General features: G+C 41.1%; 2 protein-coding genes across 6 annotated transcripts; both read right to left on the bottom strand.

Moving 5' to 3' along the window:
• Nucleotides 1-1,730: 1,730 nt before the first annotated feature.
• On the bottom strand, nt 1,731-19,539 carry NDC1 (NDC1 transmembrane nucleoporin). 2 transcript variants are annotated; one of them, XM_080603234.1, is made up of 18 exons: nt 19,387-19,539; nt 19,179-19,299; nt 18,102-18,203; nt 17,505-17,679; nt 16,881-17,019; nt 15,403-15,511; nt 13,853-13,904; nt 13,086-13,218; nt 11,044-11,136; nt 9,704-9,785; nt 8,653-8,808; nt 7,285-7,539; nt 7,035-7,153; nt 6,736-6,786; nt 5,317-5,380; nt 4,206-4,306; nt 3,068-3,228; nt 1,731-1,990 (listed from the first exon to the last, which is right to left on the bottom strand). In XM_080603234.1, the coding sequence occupies exons 1-18, from the start codon at nt 19,429-19,431 to the stop codon at nt 1,927-1,929; spliced, it is 2,022 nt and encodes a 673-aa protein (XP_080459360.1). In that variant the 5' UTR covers nt 19,432-19,539; the 3' UTR covers nt 1,731-1,926. The 2 variants fall into 2 exon arrangements, with proteins under 2 accessions (XP_080459360.1, XP_080459361.1); XM_080603235.1 differs by lacking the exon at nt 19,179-19,299 and having other exon boundaries at nt 19,387-19,481.
• A 316-nt stretch (nt 19,540-19,855) lies between these two features.
• Nucleotides 19,856-25,051, bottom strand: YIPF1 (Yip1 domain family member 1). 4 transcript variants are annotated; one of them, XM_080603240.1, is made up of 9 exons: nt 24,861-25,051; nt 24,571-24,734; nt 23,970-24,050; nt 23,769-23,856; nt 23,542-23,658; nt 22,339-22,505; nt 21,709-21,891; nt 20,671-20,762; nt 19,856-20,255 (listed from the first exon to the last, which is right to left on the bottom strand). In XM_080603240.1, exons 1-8 carry the CDS (start codon nt 24,889-24,891, stop codon nt 20,676-20,678), a joined length of 918 nt encoding a protein of 305 aa, XP_080459366.1. In that variant the 5' UTR covers nt 24,892-25,051; the 3' UTR covers nt 19,856-20,255; nt 20,671-20,675. The 4 variants fall into 4 exon arrangements, with proteins under 4 accessions (XP_080459366.1, XP_080459369.1, XP_080459367.1 ...); XM_080603243.1 differs by having other exon boundaries at nt 19,856-20,245; XM_080603241.1 differs by having other exon boundaries at nt 19,856-20,204.
• Between the last annotated feature and the right edge of the window lie 69 nt (nt 25,052-25,120).

Here is a 25,120-nt window from a genome sequence, read left to right as displayed (position 1 = left end):
TACACTTATATCCATGCGCACAAGATGCTGTTAAAGATTCACTTTTAAGCCTTTTTTAAAAAAATAAAAATAAAAGCACTACACTACTAGAATTGTAGCTTTAAACCACGAAGCAATCAGAGCTTCAGAAAGCTCTTCTGTCATACCCGGAGAATGCCATGAATCACATGCACATTAGCAGATGTCGTGTGCAAATCTCTGCTGCAACACAAGGACAACAGACCTCAAGCACTTTGGCATCAAAAAGACGTCTGCATTTTAAGCCTCCTGCTGACAGCCATAACACTGTTAATTACAACTTAGAGCTTATAGTTGTGGGAGTGTTGCACAAAATACCAGAGCAATAAAAAAAACATTCTGCACCTGTTTAAATGCACAGAAAATTTATTTGAAACTCTCAACCAAAGTATTTGGGTCAACAGTTAACACCTGAGGTACTAGCTAAAGCATCATTTAACTCCAGGTGCACATTGCAATACCAGCAAAAGAGCAAATTATTTAATACACCAGACGGGCAAGAGGTTTTGACGTAAGTCAAATCCGTGGTAGAAGTTAACCTTGGGGAAAACTTTAAAAGACTTTGTGTCTAACCTTAAATATAATGAAAGGCTGGCCACCCCCTTATGGTGTTTGCTGTAAGTCACCACAACCCAAAAGGAATATAGTTCTGATGTCCACTACCAAGCTAACCCATACAGTACCTGTATGTCAAGAAAATTAAATGCCTCTGTACTGAGGAAAGAAATATGTAGATCCCACTGTGGGTTTGGGTTTTTCCTCTCTTCTTACAGGTCCCTGCTAAGGAATTATTTTTACACAACCACTCTGTCAGCCAACTGATCCACCACACCAACGTAACTGACATCCTGGTCATCTTTGGATCTTAGGTGCTCTGGTAAAAACGCAGGCCTGTAAGCACTGAAGGGAATGGAAGGAGAAGAATCCAAATTTTCTTTCCCCTCATCACACTAAAAGCATTTTCAAGACCATTCAGCTTACCTCACTGTAATTGCCTTGAGATAAAACTACTGCAGCTACCTCTCAGCACTTCATATTCCATACAAGTTTTGTGTAGACATCACAGTTACTGGAGTCAGTTTAAAAATGGGATTGTTCCTTTTCAAACAACTTTGTCAGGTTTGCTTATGAATACAGTTCAAAAAAAAATGCTTTTAAAATCATATTTCTCATCAGAAGCTACCAATAATGTCGGGGATTTTTTTTTGAAATATCTGGGTATGTTGTCACAATATCACTACCTGGAGTTTTACCACAGAGTAATGTTTCCTGTATGTTTCAGTGTAGATCAGAACTTAGTTTTCTAGGTCACCTTAGAGATAAAATCCAAGCTGATAGCTTCAAGTAGTATTTGTGTGTTAACAATGCCTTTCTGCACACCCATTTCGCTCAGAAGGAATATTTCCATCTGACAGAAGAGAAGGATGTTTTATTCCTTGACACATCTGTTCCCTACCCTTAAAGTACATGCTTCATCTGCACTAAAAGTATTATCAACTGAATTTATGAAACACTTAGGCACATTAAGCATCTATGTAAATCTCTACTCGGCCCTTTATCAGGACAGAATAGGAAAAGAAGGCAAGGGGGGAGGAACAGCGAGGGGTCCAACTGGCAAAGTAACTGATCATCTCAACCACCACAGTCTTACATGAAATAAGAACTGACACACCGACACTCTCACGTGTAAGTGATATTAAAAGATGGCAAGATGAATTTTAAAACATTTTATTGTACAAAAGATGAACCGAACCAAAACTGAAACATTTTCTACAATTTTAAGAGTTTTATTCTGCAACTTGTGCTTCCACATGCTTTTCCAAAAAGCCACGATAAAACAGCTCAGTAGTTCCCCTTCCTTCTTACCAAGAGTATTGAACAAACTGTAGCTGTATCAAAATCTGTTGTTTATTCTTTGTATTCCAAGAACTGCTGAAGTCTTTTCTTATGTTCTGGAGATACTTGCACTGCACTAAAAAACAAAACACAGAACATAAGGTTTTATGTTAAATGTAATACACCACAAAATAAAGCCTCAAGCCAAAACTAAGTATACATTGAAATAAACAGCTACACTTGAGCTGAAATTTAGAAAACCCAGCTGTATGAAAAACCTGCGTTCCAAGAAAAACGCACAAAGGTAAATATTAATAGTTAAAAGTGTCAGTTCTTAACCTCAACAGCTTTCACTACTGAAAGACACTTGTCCCCAGAAACCTCATCTACTTCTTTAGCCACGTAAATCATGGAATCACATACTGACAGAACATCCTAAATTGGAAGGGACCCACAAGGCTCATTCATCTCCTGGCTCCACAAAGGACTACTTAAAATTAAACCATGCATGTGAGAGTGTTGTCCAAATGCTTCTTGAACCCCAGCAGGCTTGGAGCCTTTTCCAGTACCCAAACATCCCCTTGATGAAAAACCTTTTCCTAATATCCAATATGAACTTTCCCTGATTCAGCTTCGTGAGCAATTGTTTACCTCGCAGGAGTCATTTAAGTAAGAAAGAATCTCTCAGAAGTGATCTCTCCTGTACTTCTCGTACTTCGAACTGAGTGACATTTCATCCCCACAGAGATGGGCTGATTCTGAAGGGTGTTTCAGTCCCACTTATTTAGAGGCCAAGTATAAGAGTCTGCCTGCTGTGATAGCAGCTGAGAGTCAGACAACCAAGAAGGGTGGGAACTTGATTATGTGGGGGCTGCACAGGTTTCTCAGAATTCTCTCCCCACTAAACAGATATTTGTCTGTACCTGATTTACTTTCTTTTCAACAGCTACAATTTAATAAATGAGTGGTATTCATGGACCGCTTCTAAAGAATTCATGAAAAATCACTGAACATCTGCCCAGAAATCTTTGAATAAGTTTCTAACAGGGACCATACATCTATGCAAGAATTTTGTAAGGTTCAACAAGCCAAAACACACTAAAATACCAAGTTAGAAAAACGTCTTAAAGGGATTCTTGCAAAAACATCCATTTTTCTACAGTAACATTTAACTGAACTAAATTTAGCAAGCAAGGAATCATGAAGTTCTTACTTTAAGTGTTCTCCAAAGACAGTAGTTATCCGGTACAGCGCGGTTTTCAGAGACGCTCTAAGTGCAAATCTTAGCGTTTTGTAAGATGTGTCCACCAGACTTCCTGAGATCCTGGGAGGTTTGCTGGAGACATGAGGCAGTTTGAAGTGTCTGTCTACAACCTAATTGAGAAAAAAAAAAAAAACACAGATTAGCTTACTTCATCTGTTTAATTACTTTATAATAGAACTAGCAACATGTCCATGTTAAATAAAGCACAAAAAAGAAGCACAAGTTCAGAAATTCACTAAGATATGCATCTAAGACCAAGCTTTGTATTTGAGACCTTTCATTTCTAGGCCATCAATATGAGCACAGAAAGATGTTCTGTGAAATAAGATTCTCTGATAATGAGTCTTAAAAGCTAAGCACAGCACACACACTGAAGTATGAAACCAATTCTGTTCTGTATTATGCCTTGATTCCTTAAAAAAAAGTGGCTTTCCCCTTTCCTTCCCCCCAGTGCTGGTTCTTGGAATAGATAACTTATACTGAAGAGCTTAAATAACCTCAAAATTCTTTCCAAGAATCTCCTCCATTGAGGAAGTATAAAATGATTATTTCAATAAGACATGCATAGCCTTGAAAACAAATGTGCCTTTAAAAAAAAAAAAGTACTCATTTCCAAACCTCGATAATTTGAACAATTTGAGTAATGCCTTAGTGTTAGTAGAGAAACACCACGCTGATCTTATCTCCTGTGATTTGCAATGTCTTCAAGTGCTTTGGGTTGCACAAGGAATTGTGTACAGCAACTAAAGATGAAGCCCTAACAACGCTTAAAATATAATAAGTTTGCTGCATCCCTGAAACAAGGTTTAACTGAGCACTTAGCACCATTTATTTTTTAAGTGAAACATGCCAGTAAAAATGTGGCTTCTACATTTCATAAATCTAACGAGGTTTTTATTCAGCTGTTTCATAATTAACTTAGCAGCTATTAGCTGTTTTGTTTAGGTTATATGCAGATGAGAAGCCATTTATGGCAGTGACAACTTTAACGTTATGATTGGTCAGCAGTATCAAAATATAAAATTAACAAAACTCCTTCTCCTCTAATAAGCTTGTTCAGTGGTAAGGAAAAGTTAATGGTTTTCACCTCCTGAAGCGTCAGTAGAGTATTCAGGATAGCTGGCAGGGTAGTTTGAACAACTCCAAACTGGTCTTCAGTAAAAGAAGCTGCTACCAAATGAGACAGACCTTTGGGGAGGGAAAAAAGTCCGCTATAATTACAAGATTCACAACTTGTGAGCCATTTACAACAATCCCATTTTTGCATGAAGATTCTCCTAGTGTGGTGGAATTCTTAAGACTACAGCCAAGTAACAGGTACCTCAGCTTTGACTTGCTTCAGGACTAAATCAGACACTGGTTTGACAGCTGTACAGTTGCTTGAGATTAATAAAGGAAGTGATAAGATAAATAAAATAATTTTTAAAAGAGAATTGTCTCCCTTTGCACTCCTCTGATCGGAACTGTACCTGACATCAACCAAAAGACAAGACCTATTTCACAATCCCAGCCATACAGAAACATTTCTGGATCATTTAACTTTTTGTTCAGCTTGTACAAGAACTTTACTACTCCGAAGGGAAATTTGGATTTAGCTTCCCCTTCTTGGTTTATTAGTTTATCCTATTTTTAAAATTGTACAGCCTAGCCCCTTGGCCCCTGTTAAAACACAAATGGCACTTTCTGCTCATGTGTAAAGCTGTAGGTATTATTCCCATCTCCGAACTGTATTTCTTGGCTCATCACCTTCAGTCTGGCACAGCCTGTCTTATCTGCCCATAAAACATCTAACCTAGGAAGCTGATCAATGTTTGCACAGTCTAATACTATAAAAGATTCCATAAACACTGCTATTTGCTCTTGACTTTGAAACAAACAAGAAAATCCTGTTGTGCAACCACACACTCACTGTTATTTCAAATCTCTCTGAACCATCTCTTCCCAATTATTTTTTAATTTATTACTTAAGTGCCTCCCCATCACTCCCTCCCTCTGCTCTCTGTGATTAACAAGAGAAAAATTCAAACCCTTTTTACAGCAGGCTTACTTCCTAAAAACATTGTAAGTTTATTACTGAAACTAATGTAAAAAGAGATTCATGTTGGAGAAAAGCAACAGAAATCAAGTTCAGGAATTGCTACCAAATCTCTACAGAGCAAATTAAAGGTGCAGAAAAGCTGGGAACAGAAACCGCTCACCTTCCAATGCCCAGATGTGCATTTGGGCATCAGAGAAAACAGCTTGGATGGAGGCCTCTGGATGCTGAGAAGAAATCAAAGCATTCTGAGTGCAGGTTCTAAACAGTGTCACCAACATTGCAGGTTTCAATTAAGGTATCAGACATCTGACAGGGTCACCTCCCTCCCCTCAGAAAAGATCTCCAAGGCCAGCAAACTTTAGGGAATGCATAGAAAAATCTGATCTTTCAATAAACCAAAGTTCTTTTGGGGCAGGAGCTGCCCACAAAGCTATAGCTCCAACTGGAACTTCCAAAAAAAAAAAAGAAAGTATATCAGCTAACAAGCTTCCAAGGGCTAAATAAGCAATACAATCCCTCCACTCCTGTTTCATCGTCTTATTTGATTCAGTCTCTATTCCATTCTGATCCGTCTAACTGATCAGAAAACACTGCTGTACACGTAAGCATGAGTCATTTTCACATGCACAGAAAAGATCTGCATATAAAAATATGAACTTTACTTGCAAGAAACATTTAAAACTATGAAAAACAAAGATCTACTGTAGCGGAGAGTGCTTCTGTAAAACTTAATTGAACAAAATTCAGTTATATGAAGAGCAATGCTCAATTGGTTTTCTGCATAAATACTACACAAGTTTAGTTTAAGCTCTCAAGTTCACCTGGAAGGCAGTAGTTATGTTAGTATGAGTATTTCAAAAGGAGAAATTCCCAGCATTCCAGCTACCATTTCTCCCACAGAGGAAAACTATGAAGCATTCACTTGGTACACAGACCTAACAAAAAGAAATTAACTGAATTCTAACTTTAACTAGAGGCAATATTATCTAACAATTAGCATACAGAGACAATTGCATTTTTATGTTCTCACTTGTGTTTTACTACACGATACTTTAAGCAAAGTGCAGTTTATAGACAGCCTAGTTTAAACGAGTATTTTTATTCTTTTATGCATGTATAGAATTCCTGCTGCAGTAGGAATCAGTCACAGAATCATTCAGGTTGGAAAAGGCCTCTACGATCATCTAGTCCAACCTTTAACCTACTACTGACAAGTCCACTTCTAAACTGCGCCACTCTGCTCTACATCTAACGCGTTTCTTGCAGAGCTCCAGGCACAGTGACTCAACCACTTCCCTGGACAGCTATTCCAACGCCACACAACCCTTTCAGTAAGGAAATTTCTTCTAATATCCAACCTAAACCTCCTGTGGTGCAACTTGAGGCTATTTCCCCTCGTCTTAGCACTTGGTGCGTGAATCTCACAGTAAAAACAACAGTGTACATATGGAAAACCTTAAATTAAAAAAATAATTTTGTAATCATTGCTACATGTAAGAAGCACAATGACAAAGCAGATCCCATCTGCGCATGCATTTGTAGACCATGCTGCTCAGCCACAAAACAAGACCATGACTACCTTGCTGAAGAAATACATTATCAGCGCTCGTCTTGACAAGAAGTTTTTTATCTGAAAAGAAATAGAAAATTTAAAATATCGCATTTATCTGAAGGTATGCACAGTTGGACCTCCTCAACTCTACTATTTTTTCCATAGTAAAAAGGAATTGGGTGTGGGGGGAAAGGTTTTTTTTATTAAGTTATGTAAGATAATTGGAGAAGGAAGTGTTCATTCAAAAAAATGAAAAGTTCTTTCAGCAGCGAGAACACCTAAGCTGTGCTGGCTGTAACTTATCTGTGCCGCAACTTTTACTCTACCTGTTCTTGCTTGTTCTGAAGCCATGTGTAAATAAAGCTGGGCTGTACTGCCTCACTGCCAACTCTTGCAACAGAGAGCACTGGGAAGGATTCGTGGTGGGAACCATTCATTTGCAGACCTACAAGAGAAATGCAGTCTCTTGAAAAAACCAGTTGCTGTCACTTTAGTCCTAAAGATACAGATCTCTACTGCCATCTGTTACACCTATGACTGGAAGGCTAAGAACAAGTGTAGTGGAAGAGTGTCTACCTGAACCTGATGTCCACAGCTTTGGTCCCCTTCTCATAACATGAGGACTTTGGACTGATCCATGCCAAGGAGAGTTTAAATCCAGAATTCCCACCTTGGAGGTTAAAGCAGGTGAACTGAAAGGTGAGCCAATATCAGACCCAGGTGATGTCTTTGAAGGCATTAGGGGCGATTTAACCAGGGAAGACATGGAGGCTCTGTGAATGACGTTAGACCTCTGTGACTGGAATGGCATGTCTTCTGTCACCGCAGCTCCTGACAACAGAAACACACTGCGTGTAAACAAACAGGCTGACACGTATGAAATAGGTAATGGGTCTGCTATTTGATTGCTATTTCAACAGCTTCTGTATGGTCAGAATTCTCATTAATGGACATTGTTTCCACTGTGGTCTTGCAAAGAAGTAAAAAATCAACATGAGTATGAAGTTGAAAGTTCATCAGTTCAAGAACAAGTGAGAAGATCTGTCTGGATCCCCCCCCCCCTTTGCTAACTAGCATTACTATGTGCTGGTATGTATCAATGTAAGGTATGTTTTTAGTATTAAGTACCAGAAAACAGAGCTGCTTAAGGACAATCCCGACGTAAGAATGCCAATTCTTCCTCATTCTGCTTGGTAAGTTAGAAAGACACGTCAGTGTCAAATTCCAAGGCAACAGCAGCACTAGAAGAAATCCACCTCTGACATGCCAACAGTTCCCTGCTGTTCCCAGGACAGGAGTATACTTGTGTCCCAGGCACTGACTGCTAAGGGATTCAGTTACCTGGCAGCCCTCGTGCTAACACAGCTCTGCTGCCAGGAACGATGCCTGAGTCCGTCATGTGAAACACCCCAAATGCTTGCCAACCGCACACAGCTCACTCGAGTCAAACTGGCTTTTCTTTTACTACCGTGATACTCGGTAAACTGCATGAACATATTCAAAGTCCCTATAACAACAAAACAAAGAGTAATTTCACCATCTTAAACTAATCACAAGAGCAGCCACACAAATCATAATGCCTCTCTTGGCGAGACTTAAGTTCTCCCTGTAATAGGCTCAACCACTTACTAAAATTGTGATAGTTACTTTCTTAATTAATGCAAGTGTGGAAAAATACACTGTATTGAACATATCATACAAAGCAAAACAAGTAAGCATGCTCTTTCGAAGTTCTCCATTTATTCTGGGGTTATTGCAACAAGAATAGTTAAAATTAAATTGGGGTTGGGAAGTGTTGTTTGTTTTCTTTTTAATTGTTTCCATTTATTTGCAGAAAACCCCACTACTCATTTTTCCATATAATTAAATTCATACTAACGTACCTATGTAATCTATAGGTATTTCCATGCATTATAAACTCTTATGAGCATTTCCTCACAGTACCTGGAGTCTGTGGAGGTACTTTCATCTCTCCTGCTTGCTGTTTTGCTCTCCCGTTTGCTGCTGCAGCTTCCTGCTGTGTGATCAGCCGCTGGGTCAGATCACTCAGAAGACTCAAACACTCCCTCGATATCGCAGTCCAGTTGTGTGGGTGCCCACCTAGCAGCATGCAGACAAAATGAAACGCAGTAGGCATGTTTGATCCTGATGTTCACCACTGCATCTATTCTGACAGTGCACATGTGCTCTCAGCTTAAGCTTCAAAGACCATAGTGCCATTCAATTTCTGAAAAGCCACTGTGTTTTCACTGCGACCGTTTATTTATACTGAAAGGAAAATGAAAACATGGACAGATTCTACCCTCTGTCAATGAATAACTCTAAAATAGACTTCAGCAAAACCCATTAAGCAAGTGGGAAACGCAGGCAGTTTGGCCCATCAGATCTGATATCTGCTAAACAACTAAAATGAACCAAGTGATACCAACGGTGGTGGTAAACAATTCTGAAGTAGTGCAAACATCAGAATTCCTGATGAGGTGCCACAAAGTTTTTGAAGTCTTCTAGGCAGTTTCAATTGCCCTTCTCTGCCCTATCTTTGTATATAGCAAGAGGCTTGTGTACTAATTAGAATCATAGCCATTGTTTGCTTTCAAAACTCCAGTGGTGACTCATTATTTATGCTCAATTTAATCTCACATCTGACTATTAGGCTCACATACACATCTGTTAGATAACTCAGTTTAGACTGTTTGATGGGTGATGTCAAGAGGACCCTGCTTTCAATACTTTAAGACCTGTGTTTCCTCATGGCTGTCATTTAAATCAAACAACAGGGACCAATGTTTATTGAGTTTAGTAGATGAAATGATATGAATACAGGTAATTAAGCATTCTTTTGGAACAAGCATCAGAGAAATACTTTTACTTATGAGGTCTTCCAGATTACATAGCATACATCACAGCATTAAAAAAAAAAAGACTAGTCAAAGCATCGACTAGCATTAAAAAAAAAAAAAGAAAAGAATCAACATGAGAGAGCTTTTATAATTACCTGGCTGACTAAGGCTAAAGACTTCCTGCCGTCGAACAGGGGAATACTGGGAAAGCAACATCAAGTCTTGCAAGGCTAAGAACTGCAAAGGAAAATGTTTTAGTTCACACAAAGTCCAAGTGGGTTCCTTAAAAACTGTACTTACACAAACAAATACAATCGCTAATGAAGACTGAGTTTACAAAGACTAAAACCAGCACAGTGACAGGAGAAAAAGTGGCGGCAAACGACTGCACGTGTCCCTGGAACCACTTTGGATGGGGCTGCCGAGTAGAGCTTCAGAGAACTTTACCGTTCTTTACAAATGACCTACCGCACTATTTTTTTTAATCTTAACAGCTAACAATGCGGACAAAAAGAGCTCAGAAGTCTAAAGACAGAACTGTTTTAGCAAGCCAGAGCTCAGCTGCAGCGCACCATACGGTACAAAACCTAATAGTGCTTTTTTCATGTAATTAACTAGTTAACGTGGCAGTCCAATGATAGCCGGATTTCTCTCACTATGCAAGATCCAATTATAAACTAGACACTTTAGTTAACTGCTGAGATTATAAAGCAGATTGTGCTGTGCTCAATTCTTCCCTGCAGATCCTTTGATAACGCAAAGCTGAAAACAGAATTCAAATGAATTGCAGCTTATTATACCTTTAGTTTTATCAGAGATCTGTATAATCATTAAGTATGGATCTTCCACGTGCAGAATATTACCTTCATTTACATAATGCTTCTTATATGAGGTCAATTTTATTTAATTATAACCAGTAAGTTTGATTAATGTCTACCATAGATGGACCAAAATTACTCTCCTTTACTCACAGATTTTAGTTGTTTTTGTATTATTGTCTTTTGGGGAAAAAACATCTCAATTCCCAATATAAATATGGAAATAATTTTTAATTTCAAGAGAGATCACATGTTACAACTCAAGCATAAGCAGTATGGGCAAAACGTTAGAAGTATACAAAGCTATGACAAAATTCCTGTTTACTTGACAGAGACCCAAAGCTGAAAAAGTTTAAAAAAACACGTGTCATTAACCTTTTTTTGTGTTAGCATCAGTACAAACTAGCGCATGTGTTGCGGACAAATACCTCCCACCTCCAATTAAAGTAGTCTGTCTTCAGGCTAAAAGTAGCACAGCATAGTGAGCACCAGCAGATGTCACTACTAACCAAGTTTTCACCACTGAGCGAAACTGCCTTCTTGAGTGTGCTGAGGAAGCTGTTTAAAAAATTAAGAACTAGCACCGCAGTTAAAGTAACTGCTACACAGAAGAGCACGGTTTCAGAATCACCTTCCTAGCACACATCTAGCCAGGAAGATGGAGGAAGACCACTTACCTTTATAATCAGGGGAGGGTTGCTGTTTAAGATTTTAGGCAGGCACTGGTCTGTCTCCTCAGCAAAAGTTGGCTGAACAGGAAAATGATGTGTCTAAATATAAACATCAGAAATCGTGTTATTCAGAGCAAAACACAAGGAAAAAAGCTTATGAAACACCACACCTGAGCTGTTACTTGTTAGAAGAACATTGAACTACAAAAGCACGTACCCAATTGCTTCAACTTACTGTAAGCTAGCTTGAACAGCAAGAAAAGAAGTCTACTCTTTACATTTAAAACCGCAGTCTCAGAAAATCCAGCTACCTTTATCTTCAAATACCTTCCATGTATCCATATAGTTAGGCACATCATATCGCTACAACAGTAACCTAAACTACACACTTGTGGGGAAAAAATCTAGCAATGCCACACAGAGAAACAAGACAAATCTACACTACAGGTCTGTCTTTAATAGCACAACCAATATGGTGAAAACCAGAGGGGTTCCTTTATCAAATAAAGGAAGACTTTAGAACTCCTCTCTTACACTGTTTCACTGATAAACTAAGAAGTTCTTAGGCATGATATCTGTATTCTGTGCTTTAACAGAATTTGTTTCTGGTCTTGCAGCTACATTGTTTAAAATGCAAACTACAGTGCTTAAAATTTTATCAAATATTTCATCTTTTTAACACTACTTAACATGAATTGGGCACAGATTACCTGTCTGTCCCGTGTCACTGTTCTTGTATTATAGACCATTGCTTTTTTTCCTCTTCCCTTTCCAACTATGAAATCGAAATTTATAATAGCAATTGCTTTCAGAGGGTTAATAAAGTGACTGTGTAGAACTGACTGAAGTTTACATCCTTACTGCCTTTTCTGTTAACACACTGCAACCATTTGCAAACAGCTCTGGAAGTGTTCTAAGCTAATCAAAGATTTCAGGCGGGTAAGCTTGTCTTTTGTTCAGCAGTCAAAAGGGCAACATCCATTTTATATCTTCACAACTCGATGCTTCTTTTCTTTTCGATACTTTTGTAAGTGATACAATAATTAGTGACTTACAAGGTCCACTGGCACTTCAACTATTATCCTCTGAAACAGGTTGTTCACACATCAGAGCTGCTGTTCAGCTGTCTACAGATTCTGCCATCATTACAGCAGTTATGCTTGACTTGTTGTTAATCCTTTTTCCACATACAATCACAACAAACAGAGACCTTTTAAAATTAAAGCTAATACTCCAAGAAGCACTGTGTAACCTTTCATCCCTTAAGAGTGCTTCATACCAGTACATTGGCCAGGGATCTAAACCTCACTTGTTTTCCTACTGATATGCAGTTTAAGACAGTGTTCAAAAAAAAAATAATCCAAGTTAGATGAACACTTTTTCCTCAATTCTTACAAAGAAATATCTGGATTAGCCAAATATCAAAACCCCCAATTCTCTGGTGGCAAGACTTCCTCCTCACCCCTCCAACCCCCATCACCGTCTCAGATTTATTTTTAATAAGATTCATTATATATTTAAATGGTCTTTTTTTAGCCATATTAATTTGTAACAATGATTGAATGAAAAAGCAAAAATTTTTTAATTCCCAAGATTGCTTGGGGTCTATTTTAATACTGCAGCCTGAATTCTATTAACATGTCTCTACATAGGAGAACTGTGGATTTTGATGACTTGTTGAAATTTGAGATTTCCAGAGCTTAGCTCACAGAACACTGACATCATTTTCTTCTCTTTTCTACTGAGAAATTGGATTGAGAGCTATACATTTCCTGGGTGTATTATCTTCCCATGTAACCTGCAGCTGTTTGTCACAAGTCTTTGGATAGTCCCACGCTCAAACACAAAATCATTGCATGGGAACACAGCCAGAGACCAAGCTGACAAGTCCTGCCAGGCACTAAAGGGTCCTGTGCTGGCACAGCATCCTGACACCCAAAGAGGACAAAGAACAGGTGCAGTTTCTATGAAGTACAAAGATACGTTTTTGAAAAAAAGTATCTGTAAAACACTGTATTATACCTTCAGCATTGCAACTGAATACTAACCTCTGTAGCATAGATCTTGAAGAGTAACCAGGCAATGTACCAGGTAATCAGAAGAAATGCACCACATAACCAGGTATGGTAGAACAAAGAGAGGTCCAATAAGCCACTCAGAGTGTCAAGGGGATGCAATTTCCTGCAGATAAAACATCAAGAAGATACAAGTATTTTTATTACGGAAGACATCTATTGTAAGCTGTATTCTTGCAGTTGATGCCGTTGTAAAGTTGCCTTTTTATTTTCCTCCAAAAAGTTTCCTAAAGATGCTAAGGGATCCCATTTCTTTAATTTTTCAGTAATTGATTAAATGAAATTAAAATTACTGAAATTAAGGAAAAAACTAATACAAAATAAGTATTAATGACCGCAGTCATTTAAGGCATTAAGAGCTCCAGCTTCCCCATTTTAAGAGAAATGATAGCCGTATTTAAAATGCAAATATGCTGAAAACCACAGAAGCAGATAAAACACGTGAGATTGGGAGAGATCAGCCTCTTTTAGGTTTATGAAAATAAAGGATATCAAAGAGGATTTCTTAATGACCATCTATAAGATGATTTCTACTGGGGTGTTGTTGGCTCTCTTCAGATTTATTTCAGAAACGTCCAGTGCTCCCCAAGTTCTGCACTGGGAAGCGAGGGACAAAGTCTCACTACATGCAAAAAACCAAGTTGCTAAGAAAAACCAAGTCACTAAGCTGGACTACTTTAGCAAAGGGAGCTGTTGGCAATATTCTCCTGTAAGTACTGTAAGCACAAAGTATTACCCACCTGTCTATGTGAAGATCCATTGTGGTACTTATCCATACTTTTGGGATATAACCTAGGGGAGAAAAAAACACAAAACAACAAAAACAAAACACTGAAACAAGTAAAACACTGACAAGCATGTACACAAACAGGCCAAAAAGAAGATCAAAGTACAATGCACGTACAGAGACAGAATGGCTTTGTAACATGCATGCACTAGGAAACAATCTGCCTTTTGGTTTTCTTTGCTTTGTCTTTTTTTAAAAAATAGGAACAAGAGAATGAGAAAAGGCTTCAGGACAGCAAATTTACAGAGAGATGTAGATCTTATTACGAGTTTTCTTGCTAGCTTCTCAGCATTGGAATTATTTCTGTTTCTGCCCTAACAAAAGAGGGCTAACATTAATTAATATTAATTCTCACCACAGCTCAGGCAGCATCAGAGTGCTTTTAAGAGAGTGGAAATTGATAGAGATGCACTGTAATTGTAATTTACCCCCTAACGTAAATAAAATGGAAGCAATTCTAGCATACTTTTATATTATTTAGGAGTATAACTACAACCATAACAACAACAACAACATCACTGATTTTTTGGAAGTCCAGCCCAATCATCCCCATTAGCATAGATTATTCACTATACTTTTAAGGAATAAACTTTGGACTCACTCAGAAAGGAGGCATATTGCTTTTTTTCTCCCAACAATAAAAAATGCATTTGGAAGTAAAGCCAAAGTGCTAATTTTTGCTTTAAAATAGTAAAAACATACTAACACTACACACATTGAAGTCATACCCACTGCCAGTATGTCAGGTTCACCTCTAAGGCTGTGTTCCCAACGCCAGGCAACAGAAGGAACAGGCCAAGGCATGGAGATGTTTACCCACGTTATAAAAGATTTGGGAATATTTAAAGAAAAAAGGGAATATAAATTACAGTTGAAAACAAAATTTTGCATTCGCACTTTGGGATATTTTTGCACATTTTCAGGTCTTTTTGACACAGATCAGGATAGACATACAAAGAGCAGCCCAAAGCATAAGGTTTTCAAATGCAGGCCTGTAAAATGCTCGCTGGTTAGTTTGGTAGCTCCTCCTGTGTGCGAGTTACTTCACAGCTGCCTGTAATGAGACTTCCCTCACAGAAGAGACCAACCAGAGACAATCCTCTGGAGGAGGACCAATGTTTCAGCACAGCGTCCAAAAACACAAGATTTCAGGCTAGAAAATTACTGTTCCCTGCTGTCTTCATAGAATACTGTCATGTTCTTACAGTATTACCAACTAGGTAAGAAATCCTTACAGAAGGTGCTAATCTCCTTGGAGAAGAAACATTTCTCACATACTAAACAAAATTCTAAGACGCTTTAAGAATTAATACTAGTGCATGAGCACTGTGCCTTTTCTCACCGTTTGAGAGAGCTGTTACATCTCTTCGCTTAAGTAAGTCTGTATGCCTGCAGCAAGCTACCTGAGGGGCTGAAAACCAGCACAAAACGCCTGCCTGCCTGAAACAATCAGTTTTCAAAAATACAGGAATTAAAAAATTAGAGAACTTCAGGAATCCTTACCAAAAAAGTAATATGCAACACAGAAGTTTCTAACCAAATACAGCGATTCCACACAACTGTGTTTAACAAGGAGAGGCAAAGATCTTCTGAAACGTAAGTACTTGTATTGCTAAAAACAAAAACATTAGTTTAATATTCTGCATTCAGAACAAAGCAACGAAATGGTAAAAAAATAATGACAATGTCCTTAAAAACTTCTGGTCAAGACAAATTTAAAAAAATAGGTTAAGGCAATGCCAAGTGTTGCACCTACTATTTATTCTCCCAGGCAATTTCTGTCATTTTAGAATCATCTCTACTTTTCATCCCTTTCCTTGTAGCGGTATGAAAATGTATAGGGAAAAAACTGACTGCATACAATGGGAAACAATAAAAAAAGCTGCCTAATGCAAAACAAACAACAGACATTTCATCTGCTAGATTTCAGGTTAGATTAACAACTGTTCCATTAAAACGCAGGGAAAATTCAGATATATGAGAGTTATATTGCCAGCAATTCTCCAAGCAGCAACAGCGGTGTAATACTGATGCCCTTCTCCGTGCAAACAAATTACATCTTTCCAAAAGAACAAAGCAACCTGTCTGACACTGTATGTAAATGAAGCAAAAGCAATTTTACTTTTTATTCAGCTAAGCTGCATTTAAATTAAAAAAAAAAAAAAGAACTAATAATATTTGAATAATATAACTCTAAAAAATACTAACTAAAGCATCACCAAAATGATGCTCGGTGTGCTGATAAACTGAATGGGCATAGATTGACTTAAACGTGTTCCACTAATACAACCAACCTCGTGTAAAGGCACATTTTGCCAAATTGGTTGGACTTCGTAAATCTAGGAATCATGTAAAGTTAGCGGCTGCTGTGAGACCACGTGAACAGAAGAAATACTTTTGAGATGACGTTTCACAAGCCACCCCTCACCACTTCTCACTGGTGAGATTTCTGCAGAACTGCTAGAGGCTCCTCCAAAGGGATTAATGCAATTCCTGTTTCATAGCAGCACACACATGAAGTAACTTCGGAGGCTGAGTTTTAAGCAACTATCTATATGCTATTTAGACTTTAAATAATGTGGTATGCCATTACAACTGACATTATTTTTATTTTTTAAAATACTCATGATTTTCAGCTTTTAAGTGACCTTTTTTTGTCAGTCCCTGAAGTTAACGATCAGTTTGTGGATACTGTCTCTTTCCAGAAGCTCACTTTCTGCAGTGAAAGTGATCTTAATCAACTTTTAAATGCAACAGAGGAGCTTCGTCAGTCTGGATTTCTATGTTTATTTGAAAGGGGCTGAGCAGGAAGAAGGAAGATTAACACCACTGGCATCGGAACCTATGCGAGTACACACTTCATCTATTAGTGAAAGTTATCAGACAGCTGGTACAGCCATATTCAAAAAAAAATAAAAATCAAGGCTTTTTTGATCAGTTTCACTTAGACATCTTTCCACAAAGGTATTTAAATCTCTTACCTGTATAATTGGAAATGGCAAATAATTCATGTTGTTAATAAGATACAAGAGACTATAACTGTATCCAATGAAAGCTCCAGAAAGTAGAAAAAAGAGGTGATACTCATTTAGGCACATCTGAGGAACAGCATCTTCTGGGCTAAAATAGAGAACTTAGTATTAATTCAAAGTTTAAAAAAAAAAGTAGTCGTTCTAGTCTTTAGAAGTTTGAATTGGAAGTTCAATTTTACTCTCCTGATCAGTACCCATGATGATATCTCAGTAGGTTTTTTCCTAAAGTACAACGCTCACTATCTTTGTAATTTATATACGAGGATGCTTCTGATATTCAGTATGTCACATCAACCAAAAGACTGAGAATCAGTTCAAATAACCGTTCTGTCACCATTCGGCTTTCCATTAACAGTTCCAGCAATTCTGTTTTTCTGTCCCAGTTATCTCTCTACGCATCACAATATTTATAAAATAGGATACTGCCTAGCCTTTATTAAAGGCTATCAACAAGAAATATGCTAATTTTTGATAGTACTCAAATTTTAGCCTTCTGCTTAAAAAAAGGCCATGGGTAAATACATTTTACAATATAAATTCTTTGCGTAATTTATCCTTAACGCTCACGATTACCTTTCTGAAGGTGTGCAGGGCACAGCAAGAAACTGGAACTTCCCTTTTGTCATAACTGCAGCGCACCAAGCAACCAGCATTCCCATTACAGCGTGAACAGCTGAATGGATAACTTGCTGAGGATGAATAATTTTTCCTATCAGCGCTAATCGAGAGCATGGTATCGACGGCACAACTGTAAATAAAAGCCAAAAGTGAATTTTCAGTTGTTACTAACAAAAACCCCCATTTGAAAAGAATGCCACTGGCACCAAAGAACTTTTCAGCTGCAGTCAGCCTCTAGTAAAGAAACCAATGAAGCAGCTCAGTTGAAGGGGGTGTCAGCCATGAAGTAAGCAGGAATCTGAAATGCTTTTCCTTTGGCTGTTTGAGCCCCCCTCGGACTCACACAAGTCCACTGTTTTCAAGGCCTCCCTGCGTCACTGCAGTAATGAGTAAATACAAACCATTACCTCTGCCTAAAACTAACTTCTCTCTACATTAATTTATAAAGAAATCTGTCAGTGCTAAGTACATTGAATGTAAACGCAAATCCCTTAAACGGCCATCCGTTTTAAGCCAGGTTTTATAGCGAGTTCAGCAATGCGTATAACCCACCTGCGTAGAATTCGACGTTGAAGATGCTTATTACCAGTATCACCACAGACATAAGGAGGATACAAAAGATGACATACGAAGTATACAAATCATTGAAGGAATCTAAGATAAGAAAAAACAATTATTGCTCAGAAGATTGCAGTAACAAAGCAGTGACATTAACTAACAGAGTAACGGTAAAGCCTTTAACAATAACCCATTGAGTGCACAAAGAAGAGCAATGTTCAAAGGACTGTAATCTCATACTAGATCTGCCCAGCTGTGTGACACTTCTGGATACAAATACACTTAAGTTTCACATAAAAAGTACTTTATACCCTTAAAACTAGTTTTCTGATAAGCCACCACTCAGAGCTTTATTAAAAGTAAAATCAATGTGAATTTAACCGTAGGCGATGTTACACAGCTTCCCTTTGCTTAACAAAAGCTGTGACCATACGGTCACACTAGGCAGATAAGAAACTCCTCACAGAATAACTGATTTTGTTTAGTTGTCTTTCAGGCCTTTATATTTCCAAAGGCAAAAAGAAATCAAGTTTCTCTGCCTCGAGCAGCTAAACGCTCACAGGTATCAAGCTTCCAGCTAAACGCTTCCCTTAATTTTCTGCGCGTACGCTGGAGGGAGAGAGAGCTCACCACATCGAGCGTGCTCTTTTGGGAATTCCACTTGAGATTCAAAGCATCGTGATGTGAGGAAACTTAAGTGCTTCACGGAAGGAGCAGTTGCCCATGGTGGAAAGGGGAAGTGTGTCCAAGTCCTCAAAGCAGAGGGCTGCCCCTATCACCTCATTTTTTCTCTGAAGGATATACTTATTGCCGCCTAGAGAAAGCCACGGCTACGGTGGTTACAAGTAACACAGAATTTTACACTTCAAAGCCTGCACACCACTTAGAAACGCACAAAGAAGGGAAACGCAAAGCCAGGCAGCCTCTACCCGTCCCGAGACCGAGCCCAACACAAAGATGGGGAACGAAACACAGAGAGGCTTTTTGTAGGGCCACAAAGGCACCAAGGAACACCTCGCTAAACGCCTGGCTCTACACCGGGCGCTAAGGCACCGGGCCCGGGCCACCCACCGGCGATCCAGCGCAGCGGGCGGAGCGGCTGGGCGCGGCCGAGCAGCACGAAGGCGGCGGTGCAGGCGGGCAGCAGCAGCACGGACCAGGCGACGGCGGCCGCCAGCCTCCAGCCCAGCACCTGCGGGAGGCAAAACGGCGTCAGTGGGGTGGGCAGCGGGACCGGGGGAGGTGGGTGGGGGAAGGAGGGGGTCGGGGCCGCGCTCACCTGGCGGAGCAGCGCCCGCTGCCGGCACGAGGCCGCCGCCTCCATGGCCGGGCCCGCGCCGCCGTTCGAAGGGGCCGCCGCCCACCGCCCCCTTCCTCTGAGGCGGCTTCCGGTGCGAGGCGCGCCGGGAAAGGAGCGGAGCGGCGGCCGGGCGGGAGGGACTACAAGTCCCGGCGTGCACTGCGCCGCGGGGGGGGGGGGGGGGCGCTGCGGCATGGGGGCGGGGCGAGCTCCGCCTGAGGCGAGAAAAGACCCGGGAGGGTCGGGGGGGCACACCTCAGGGTCAGCCCCTGTGGGGAGTCTGAGGTCCCCGCCAACCCAAACCAGTCACGTTCTCTGAATTTTAAGGTTTTTTTTAAACATGTTGACGGTACCACGTATCAAAAAATGTATTTTTGAGTCCTAAAAGGTACCCAGGAAGAGAAAGGGGCCGTGGGGGAGGAAAGATTCTCACATTGATCCACGCGATGAAGATCGTGTCACAGCTTTTAATGATCACTTTCGCCTGGCATAGATATATAGATATATATATTTAAATCTAACATAACTTCTGCTTAGGAAATATTCTGGCTTTTCACATATATGCTTCTGGACGGTGTGCTCGCGGAGGCCTGGCCTTTTGCTCGTCTCCTGGACTCGCTCCCCGTCGCCTCCTTCCCCCAGGATCCTCCCGCCGCCTGCCTGTGGCAGCACTCCCAGCTGGCAGGGAGCTGAGGCTGAAACCATCCCACAGGAGGAATGCGGTCCGGATGGATGGTGCGGGCACTGCGTCAGCCCTGCACGGAGAGCACACCGATGTCCCCGTACGCACAGCTGTGCTGCTCCGAAATACCGTGTCACAGACATCAAGGGGGAAACACTACTTACTTGTAATACTAAAAGCAAAGGGGAATGCAAATAAATTGATTTTTGCTTAAGTTTGACTTCCAGAGTTAAATTGTAATAAATACTTATTAGAAAGGACTAAAGGCCATCTTTGAAATGACCTGAGGGACAGAGTACATTATCTAAATACGTGTTATTTAAATATTTCTTTGTCAAGAGTAAACCTCAAATAAAAGAAAGGTAATTTGTCTCTGTTCCTCAGTCTTTCACATTTGTATGGCTGTATTTTAACATTACAACTTCAAGAAAAGCTAATAAATGGTATTTATATATGGACGCCATTTGGCAGAACCCAGCTGTTAAACCCTTTTCAGGGAAGAGTTTCAAAACATCTGTGTCCCTAACCACAGGATAATGTTTTCAGGTGGTTACATAAGAAATCTGAGATTTGAGTTTTACCTTATTTACTGAGATTTTATTAGTGTTGTTCCATTGTGAGCGGGGACAATAGGTGCAGGAAAATCCACTTCAGGGGCATCAAAGAAGTAAGCCTAAGTTATTGAAGAGGAGAAAAAAAGATCATTTAGAAAGAAACACAGTGCTGCCTCACCAGCCCCTGTTCACACTTTCCACATCCACTGTTCATGGGGTGCTAACACAGCACTGAAACAACAGATTTCAATCATTTCTAAGTGTTTTTATCAGATTAGAAATATTCAATTAAAATGGCACTCTGAACTGGATTTTTAAATATAAGAGCAGCCAGTAGTTGGCTTCCCAAGGCCTTTGAAATGATCTGTACTGGAAGGGACAGGACTGCAGAAATTTACTTGACTGCTGATTAACAGATGAAGATCCAGGCAGCCTACAGTAACAGGAACTCCTGCTGACTCTTGTGTTTTGCCCTCTTCCTACATGCTGAGCAAACCTATCTATTCTGGAAACTGAAGGGGGGTCAGAACTAAAGCCAGTATGGTACCATTCTGCTTAGTGCAACTAGGAGACAAAAAATAATTTAAGTCCTTGACATTATGTATTTCAGTAGCATTATGGTCTTCTGCTTTCAAAACACTGATTTACTAAGTTCTGGCAAGTTTGTATTTTTATACATAAGACTCGTAAGCATGCGCTATAAACTGAGCATTTAATCATTTTAAAGGATTAACTAAGCGTAGCACTTGTTGGAATAAGCTGTCACTGGATACAACAAAGATTAATGCTTTGCTGACACTACGATGAATTCCAGATAAAAATTCTGTTCTGTAAGGAATTTTGTTTTAAAGCTATCTTCATTATCGAGTTTGTTATTGGCACTGTCAGTCAGATTGGCATCACTTTTTGAAATATTGAGAGATTTTCCTTTGGAGGCTTTTCGAAAGTACTTGTTTCTTGATTAAAAAAGATTTTCCAGCAACGAGCCAGCCCCTCCTTCCCTGCACCATACCATGCTGCAAGCCCCAGGTAATAGCAGGTTAAAGAAGAAAGGCGGTGCTATACCAAACAGCCGACGGACAGCAGGGCGTGGAGCAGAACAATGGTCCCCACAGTCGCCAGCGCAATCCTCCGGTTGTCATCTCTGACGGCAGGCCAGAAGGTCATCACCAGGACAGACCCCGAAAGGCACAGGGAGAACATCACCAGGACCCAGCGCACCACTTTTTGTGGAATAATCCATAAAATCTGTAAGGGAGGAAAACGATCGTCAAAGAGACTGTGTGAAGCAGGGATTAATTTATTGAATGCATTGTTCTCTGACATTTCACCACTTCCAGCCAATTTGTGCACAAATTAACTCGCGCTTATTTGAGGAATGAACAATGCTAACAGCAGCCACAGCAGCAAGGAGCTTTACTCCCAGGCATGACAAGTTCGTGTCCCCTGAATCCTTACTTGGATTTGCTGCCTCTGGGGAAATGACCTGTCCTGGGCTTTTCTGGGACCACTTGATGCTAGACAAGCTTGAACAAAAAGCTTTATTTTAGCCAAGCAAAATGAGCAAGAGATTTGTTCATATTAATCAAAAAGTCTTGGGGAATGGACAATCTTGTAAGAAATAGCAATGTTTTTAAACCAGGACCTTTTATCAGGGCATGTAATATAGGGACACACTCCTTAGGCCATACGTACCGCTGTGGGAATATAAACGAAGAGGGAGTAGCCATATACACACACTATCTCCAGGAACGAGTACGAGACGATGTTCATAACTTTACTGTTCCTCCACATCAGAAATCCCCAGAGAGCAAGGGGAACAAGCCAAGCGTATGCAAAAATTGTTGTTGCGGCTATGGACACTGGAAATATGTCAAAAGATTTAACGCTGTATTAGAATACGAGCCAGAATCAAGTGTATGAAGCATTCAGCACGAAAACTAGAAAGCTGCTTTTGATATTACTTTCAAAATGTAAAGCATAAGTTATTAATAAATTGAGAATTCTGCATTTATATCCACTTTACACCAACTACTTTGCCAGCATTTCAAATTATTTTAAAAGTAAAGAGTTCAGAAACTGTTCCTTTGTCATTTTCAATTTCTTTATTATATTTGGGTGTAAAATGCTATTGTTTTCAGTGTGAAAAGAAGAGCCACATAGGAAAGAAAAATCTTACTTGAAAGTAGAAATTCAGCTCCTGACAGATACTGAAAAGTGAAAGTAGAATGCAGACATGCTGTAGGTTCATGCCCTAAACGCTAAATTTTGCTTAAAAAACAATAAATGAGAGAACACAGATATGAGTGTCAAATCCCAAACTACTCAAGTAGTTTCCCTGAGGGCATCTGTGTTCTTCTGCAGGGACAGCAGTCTCCTTCAAACTACAAGGACAGGCAAAAGTAATTGGCTTCTGAGTCTGACTTCACTGGAGCACGTATCAGTAGAGCATCTTTTGCTTATTGCTGAGTTTACCAGAAGGTAACCACTTCCAGCCCTCCGTAGGTGATATGAGTAAAAACCTAACTCAGCCATTTCCTTTCTGAGGCCTGCAGGCTCCCAGGAGCCCATGGGCCCACGAAGGCACCTACAAAAGCACCACAGTGGCCGCTGCTGGGCACAATCACTAAAGCTAGAAAAATAACTTCCGATTAGTCCTGTCTGCTCCGCTAAAACTTTATCTTGTAACTACTTTATGCTTCCCAGGAGCGGGGTTCTGCCAGTTACAGCGCACTTTAAGGACTTCTTCTGCATGGCTAAAAATTTAAAAGAATCAATCGATCAAAAAGATTACTAAGTCAAAGCTATGGCCTGTTTATCACATTACTGCACTAGCACGTTAAAACAAGCAAGTAAACACACAAAAAACCCTCATGACTGTATCATACACTTACAAACCTTTTCTGAACTCGGGCACATAGTGGTACGTCGGCTTGCCCAGGTGGATGAAGAAGTTTGAGAGATTGCCACTAACAGCAATGGCAAAGACGAGCGTGGTGCATATCCAAAAGGGACCTTAAAAGGAATCACAAGTTCAATAAGAAAACATGAAGGAAGAAGAACTGTAAAACAACACAATTCCAGATGCTTAGCTCACAAGAAAACGTCTCACACCCCACACCTACCGTAGAGGTCAGGATTGCTACGGATATACAGCCTCACAAAGTTCCTCCCTGGTACGGGAAAAACAGATCCCTTGATTCGGTCCAGGACCTACGAAAACACACAGATTTGTCTGACTCAAAGTGTAAAAAAAGGAAGCCCTCAGTGTCTGTACAAGGTACGGCTCGGACAACAGTTCTGCTCCCCTGACAAGGAGTATTAACCTGGTAAGTGTCCACATCGAAGAATGTCTGGTAGTACTCAAACGTCCAGAACGGGGCACTTTTCTTCTGTCCCGCAAGCAGCTGTATGGTGCGAAAAGAAACGTGGAAAACATTACATGCATGCAATTTATGCGTTCCTGGTTTGTTTACCCAGTGGTTAAATGATCATAAATGACATCATTTATAACACATGCCTTCTTCCGTATCACAAGTTCCCTCACTGACAGCTGCACTAGCAGAGCCTTCAGACAAACTCTGGGTGTTTCAAAGCTTCCTGCTCTCCTGCGCTGACAGAGACACAGCGCTGGGCTTTCAGCTGCTGCTGCGCTCATCTCCTGGCACATTCGCTTAGCTCACACCACCACGATTACGGGACAACTGCCTAGGCTGCGACAGCTGGAGAGCCAACGCACGTCCCCTTTACCAGTTCCGAGACAGGGAAGAAGCAGAGCTTTAAAATCGCCCGGCACGAAGCCCCGGCGTCCTCTAGGCACCTCTCAGCGTTGCCAGCATCGCTCGGGTACGTGCCGGTGGAGGCAGGGCGGGTGTGGGAGCACCACCCCTGCTCCACCGCAGCCACCCGGTGCGGTAGGGGCATCACCTCCGCTTTGTCGGAGTCATCGGTGCCCAGCAGCTCGTCGTCCTCCTCCCTGCCCGGCTCCTGCGGACGGCCACGCTGGCTCCTGGGGGCCTCGGCAGGCTCCTCGATGCTGACGGTGGTGGCGTCGGGGTTCGCTGCCAGCAGGCTGGCCGCGTCGGCGAACTCTGCAAGCAAGCACAGCGCGGGGGGGGGGCGGGCCGGGCGGTGAGCGGGTGCCGAGACACCGGATGGCCCGGCCCGGCCCGGCCCCGCTCCCCAGGCCGCGGGTTCGGTTCCCGGCGCCGCCTCACCTGGGAACTGCAGCCCGTCCGCGGCCGCCATGCGGCCCCCGCCCCTCCCGGGGAGCCGCCGCCGGCTCCCAGCTCCCTGCCGCCGCCCGGCCCGCACCGGCCGCTCCGCGCGCTTAAAGGGGCCGCGCGCGCCTCGCCCCGCCAGCCAACGGGCGGCCGCGCTGCTCGCCTCTCCTCCCCCGCCCCTCGCGCTCCAGAGGAGCCTCGCGGCGGAGGGCGGCGCGGCGGCCAATCGGAGGCGACGCCGCGCTTCCTCTTCC

This window comes from Anser brachyrhynchus (assembly GCF_964034855.1).
Source record: "Anser brachyrhynchus genome assembly, chromosome: 8".
NCBI lineage: Eukaryota > Metazoa > Chordata > Aves > Anseriformes > Anatidae > Anser > Anser brachyrhynchus.
Note: the sequence above shows the minus strand (reverse complement) of the source record. Positions and strands in the feature narration are given on the sequence as shown.

Bases quoted from the DNA above. Each gene is read 5' to 3' on its own strand.
- NDC1 (XM_080603234.1), bottom strand. From the start codon at position 19,431: ATGGAGGCGGCGGCCTCGTGCCGGCAGCGGGCGCTGCTCCGCCAG. The intron at 19,300-19,386 runs GTGAGCGCGGCC...TGCCTCCCGCAG, and splicing joins AGCGGGCGCTGCTCCGCCAG to GTGCTGGGCTGGAGGCTGGC. The intron at 3,229-4,205 runs GTGAAAACCATT...TTTCTCAATTAG, and splicing joins CTCTACTGACGCTTCAGGAG to GTTGTAGACAGACACTTCAA.
- YIPF1 (XM_080603240.1), bottom strand. From the start codon at position 24,891: ATGGCGGCCGCGGACGGGCTGCAGTTCCCAG. The intron at 23,659-23,768 runs GTAGGTGTGGGG...ATTCCTTTTAAG, and splicing joins TAGCAATCCTGACCTCTACG to GTCCCTTTTGGATATGCACC. The intron at 22,506-23,541 runs GTTTGTAAGTGT...ACATATTTCCAG, and splicing joins TGTGCCCGAGTTCAGAAAAG to TGTCCATAGCCGCAACAACA.